Source organism: Octopus bimaculoides, chromosome 12, assembly GCF_001194135.2.
Source record: "Octopus bimaculoides isolate UCB-OBI-ISO-001 chromosome 12, ASM119413v2, whole genome shotgun sequence".
Classification (NCBI taxonomy): Eukaryota; Metazoa; Mollusca; class Cephalopoda; order Octopoda; family Octopodidae; genus Octopus; species Octopus bimaculoides.
The window spans coordinates 61,503,776-61,509,547 of record NC_068992.1 but is presented as its reverse complement, the minus strand read 5'-3'; the positions used below and the strand labels follow the sequence as shown (position 1 = coordinate 61,509,547).

Here is a 5,772-nt window from a genome sequence, read left to right as displayed (position 1 = left end):
GTTTCATATGTACATAGATTATGCCTCCAAAGAAGAGAGCTTGCTGGGGAAAGAAAGCAACCAGTTTAAAAAGACAACAACAGACTGCAGCAATTCACCACATTTCAGAAGCTGCTTTGAACATAATGCAAAACGGTGCATCATCATCTACTGCCCAATCTGATAGAATTCTGGCAGAACTATGTAGCAACAGATCACCAGCAATTGCTTCATCAGAAATTGCCGTCCTACCTTCTGCGAAAAGAGATTACCCTGCTATGTATAATCAAGGCAGCGCAAAAAGTTATTTTGCACAAGCATTTGTATAGACAATTAGACAGATGAAATTTACGTACACTTAATAATGTTACGCAAAACAGCCTTTAAACTTTCCCTATTAATTTCATCGTCTTTTGAATTATGAACATATTTACATCATAAGGGTTTTTTCGTTGTAAGGCTTTCTTTTTTAGTTGATTTTCACCTAGCAAGACTTATCATAGATGGCATAATAAGTCACACCTGGACAACGTCAGGTTATACTGCTAGTAGTGGATAAAAGAGTGTTGGTCAACCATGGCTTAGATAAGCTAAAGAGAAACCTCAGTAGGCAATATAACTCAGAACACCTTTGAGCAAACAATCTTGGAGTGAACAGAATGGAGATCGTTGTTTCAAAATGGTGCAGGAGACTTTGTTTCAGCCAGCTTTAACAGGCTTAAGGGTATAAGACAAAGGAGTAAAACAGCTGCAAATATACCACCTGCACTGACTCATAATCTTCATGCTTGTAACAGCTGCAGGCTTCTTTAAAAATCGGTAGTGGAATTCAAATGTCACAAAGAATGTGTAGGTTGTTGGATTCTCAAATGTTGAAACTAATGGGAGGGTTCATCAGATATGTATACATGAAACTGTGTGGCCTAGTGGTTAGGGTGTTGCACTCACTATCATGAGATCAAGGTTTCAATTCATAGACCAGGTGATGCATATGTTCTTGAACAAAACACTTTATCTCACATTGCACTGTGATTTCTTGGATGTCTCACATGTGGCACAATGTGCTCGTATAAAGACAACATCAGGTTCATGGAGGGAGTGAGCTCATGTACAACACAATCATTTGATCACTATAAGCAGATTATCTGTGCAGATTGTTCTGGAAGAAATAAATTGCAGAACACTCATCTGTTGTCTATGACAGGAGAGTCAACTATATGTATGTATGTGTATGTCAGTGCATATGTATGTATGTACGTATGTATGCATGTATGTACATATGTATGTACATACATATGTACTAAAAAAAATTAGATAAATATATATATTTATAAAAAAAAGACTGGACAAGACTGTTGTAATATTCCAGTCTGCACCAGGAAATCCATATGTGAAACCAGCTATCTTGGTTGAAGGAACAATTGTGAAGGTAGTAGACAAGTTTGTCTACCTGGGCAGCACACTCAGCCGTTCTTGCTCCCTGGATGAGGAAATATGTTTCAGGTTGCAGAGAGCAACTAATTCCTTCCGGTCTCTTCAGTCTCGTGTCTGGTCCCAGCATGGCATCGCAAGGCAAACAAAAGTTGCTGTGTACTGTGCATGTGTACTGGCATCACTCCTCTACTCATGTGAGACATGGACTCTGTACAAACGTCAGGTATGGGTCCTTGAACGCTTTCATCAGAGATGTCTCAGGCACATTCTCAATGTTGGCTAGACCTAAAAAATTCCAGACACACAGGTCCTGAGGACAGCTGATATCTTGAGTATTGAGGAGATAGCGCACAAGCACTGGTTACGTTGGACTGGACACCTTATTAGAATGAAGAATAGCTGGATTCCTAAGCAGATGCTATATGGAGAACTTGTGAATGGAAGGAGACTCTGGCAGAAACCAAGGCTGCGATTTAAGGACCGTGTCAAGTCCTCATTAAAGGCCTGTGATATGCAGAACACTGACTGGATGGAGGAAGCAGGTTAAGGAGGGGATCGACACTTTTGAGAGAGCATGTATCCAGCATGAAGAACTTAAGCGAGCTGCGCGAAAGTGCACGGCTCATATAGTGAATGGGGAAAGCTTAATCTGCAATGTTTGCAGTCGTGTATGCTTGTCAAGAGCAGGGCTCATTAGCCACCAACAGAGCTGCAAAGGCAAAATATAAGTTAGTCCTAGAGCGCACAATGTTCCTGAAGGTCGGCAATGGTCATCCTTGGTCACGAGTGGATGGTCATCACATACATATGTATTTGAATATATGAACATACATACATACATATATACACATGTGTAGGTTAAATCCTAAACAAAGGACTGACCTTTAGTGACCAGCAAGGTTGAGTGCTTCCCATTAATCATCCAGAGTAGAGATGCAAACACAAAGGGATTTCAGGCTTGTCTGACAAGCAAGAAGCCAGTGGATTCAGCTTTGAATCACAGGCAAGGCCAAGCAAGGTCCCTACAAATGTAGATACATTTATAAACATATACACATGCATACGGACACGTGCACATGCACATGCACAAATACTCACTGATACACATATAAAATAACTCCAGTTAATGAGGGAAGCATCTTTGTAATAAGCCAACTTGCAAGAAATAGATGCCAAACCTTCTTTGAATAACACCCTACTGTCTTAGAAAGAAGGACTAACTGAATTAAAGTCTTGGATGAATGCATTTGGGAAAACATGATAGCCGTTCCTGGAATGTTTTTAACCTAAAGTTTTCTCAATCAAGGCTGACCAGGACATTAACAACAATAACAATAGCAACAATTACAATAAATAAGTAAACAAATAATTAAAATAAAAATGCTATCACAGAATTCAAGAAAGTAAAAATTCTTACTTTGGATATGTCAATAGAGTTCTTACTATCTGTAAAGGATACTTTAACCACATCAGAGCTTATATTTCTAATACTGGTAACAGCAGAGAATATGTGGAGATTAGTTAGCCTTTTGAATGTTAGATGGTGATAACCTTCACTGGCATGTACTTTAAAATGTGATTTGGTTATTTTTTTAATATTAGTTTGCTTGGAACTAGCCTGGGTTAGATCTATTCTCCACACAGAATCTAGAGAAGAAAGAGGTAAATTTTAAAAAGTAATAGAAGAGATGGTATAGTAGTTGTGGTATATTAACAAAAGAAATGTGCTGTAAAAAAATGGTGACTTAGTTGACATTTTGAAATCTGAGTAATTCCACAACAGAAGATGACTGATTTTCTTAACATTAACCTTTTTGTTACAATATTTCTGTTGGAAAATAATATCTTGGTTTCAATTAATTTTGAGATTAATGAAGAATTTATTAAATAACTTTGTTACTTTTAAGCTGATGTTTGGAATATAAGTCAACATGGAATTTTGATTAAAGGAATTCATTCAGATCACTTTAAAACAAAGAATTTTTATCATAGAACTTGGATTAGTTTCAGGCAGATTGCTATCAAAAGAATTAAGAAATAAAGAAATGGTAGTTGTAACATTTATAGTTAAATTATGTTTAATGAGTTGGTTAATTAATAAAAGAAAGAATTATCATCAACAATGTTTATTAATAACATTAAACATTTATAATATATAATGTACAATTTGTTGTTTGTACATTGTACATTTCATATGTTATATGAGAAATAATGAATAATGAACAATGAATAATGAATCTGTTAAAAGATGACAGCAAGAATATCTCATATAAATCAGAACATAGTTGTCAGTTACAATAAGAATAATTTCTTAAAGAGAAAGTTGAGAGAATATCTAAAGACACGAGGCATCTAGCTGTAACAAGAAAGGTCTATATAGAGAGCTCAGCTCCAAGATTTTTATAAACTCACTAAAGCATTTCAGAATAATCCATGATGCCTTTAGGTGCAAAAATAAAGATTTTCTTTTTATCTATCTCTTTCTCTCATAAACTGATGTCAATGATAACTGTTTGGAAAAATGTCAGTATGTGTTGCAATAGAGTTCAGGGATCTAACCAAAATTACACAGATCAGTATTACCAAATATAGTATTATTTTTCATCAGTAGTTTTTACTTTTAAACTTAAACTTTCCAGATTCAGATTTGAGAAAAGCTATCTGTGTGGCACCTTGGGCAAGTATCTTCTGGCTGAGCAAAAACTTGACAGATTTGGTAGACAGAATTTGAAAGAAACCTGTCGTGTGTGTGTGTGTGGAAAGGGTGCCTGTGTCTCCTTGTCTGGTTAATAGTTGTATATGAACACCACCATCATACAAGTGGTGTTTTTCATTTTAAATCTGATGTAAAAGGATTCATTTTCTATATCTGGTTTGGAATCTGGTGTTGGCGACTGCAAGATTTAACTCTTGATAGTAATATCAGTGCAACAGTGTAGGTCATTTAGAATTCACCTTGCTCTCTCCCCTTCTTAACAACAACATCTGGTAAATCTACAGAGGCAGCAAAGCAGAACTATTTCATAATTTCTAATAGAGTGAAGTAAGAAATATCTTTTATCAACTTACTATTTGTCAAGAAACATTCATGGTAAAAAGTACTTTTTTTAAGAACATAGATACAGGAGAATATGCTGGAAGTTTTCATATTCTTCAGCTTGACCTAAAGCAAAAGTAAAAGAAAAAACAACAAAATTGATAAGAGAGAGGAAGAGCTACAAACTTGTGACATAGAGGGCTACTGCGAGTTCCTTCAGGACAGTCTGCAGAGTGCCACAAACCAAATCTGTGGCTGGTGCAAAGTCCCATCCAGACCTAGGGTGATGTGGTGGTGGAACAATGCAGTAGACAAGGTCATTAGAGCAAAGAAACAGGCCTGGAAAGCCTGGAAGAGTGAGGTTAGCAGGAAACTGCATCAGACAACCAGAAGGGAAGCTAGAAGACAGATATATCAAGTCAGAGGAGAAGCAGAAAAGAAGTTTGCCTATGTTCAGTGATGTGAGGACCAAAGAACTGAAGTGTTTTGGATTGCAAGACAATATGTGAGAGAAAATCGTGATGTCATAGGAGAGAAATGTGTCCACATGAATGATGGTGCACTTGCATTTAATGATTCTGCAAAGAAAGAGGCCTGAAAATGCCATTATGAAAGACTGCTGAATGTGGAGAGTGAATGGGAGGAGTGTCTGCTAAATGTTGATCCAATTCAGGTACCAGCTACCTGATTTGACAGTTACTTGGTGGATAAATCAATTAAGGATATGAAAGCAGGGAAAGCCTCCAAACCACCAGGAACTGGCTGCTGAAATGCTTAAAATATCTGGTGGTGTCGATCGTGATCTAGTCACACATATTGTAAATTAGGTGGTTCATGAAGGAGTCATACCCAATGACTGGTGTAACAGAACCATAGTCAACTTCTACAAAGGTAAATGTGATGCCTTAGATAGAAATAATTAGTGGTATCAAATTGTTGGATCAGGTGATGAAAGTTATGGAGAGAGTCATAGCCTAACTAATTAGGGAAAGAGTTATCTATCTTAATATATAAAGCTGAAGTTGTGTGTCTGTGTGAAGCCTTTTTAAAAGTTTATAGAAATCCACATTTTCCACTTTTTCGTTAAAATTTTTACATCAATGGAATTTTTTCGATCTGAACTTTCCAGTGCAGTAATTAGATTTTTAAAATTCCGTTTACTTTGTGTGATTTAAGGGAGATTTGGCTGTTGTTTCTAGCAACTTTTATATTTCTTCCCTTCTACCTGGGACAGCGTTCTTACACACGCGCTCAACAGAGAGAGAAAGTGATACGTACAACGTCATAGATTAAACTTTCTTCTCAGTATTCTTTACCTATTT

At 36.6% G+C, this 5,772-nt stretch overlaps 1 protein-coding gene across 3 annotated transcripts in view; it reads right to left on the bottom strand.

Annotated features, from left to right (window-relative positions):
• The window catches only part of LOC106873229 (uncharacterized), a 64,430-nt gene that overhangs the window by 29,264 nt on the left and 29,394 nt on the right, over window positions 1-5,772 (bottom strand). For all 3 annotated transcript variants that reach the window (XM_052972213.1, XM_014920500.2, XM_014920501.2), the window contains exons 5-6: window positions 4,483-4,576; window positions 2,831-3,060 (exon numbers count right to left, since the gene is read on the bottom strand). In XM_052972213.1, the coding sequence (XP_052828173.1) occupies window positions 2,831-3,060; window positions 4,483-4,576 (324 nt within the window). The remainder of the gene's footprint in view (window positions 1-2,830; window positions 3,061-4,482; window positions 4,577-5,772) is intronic.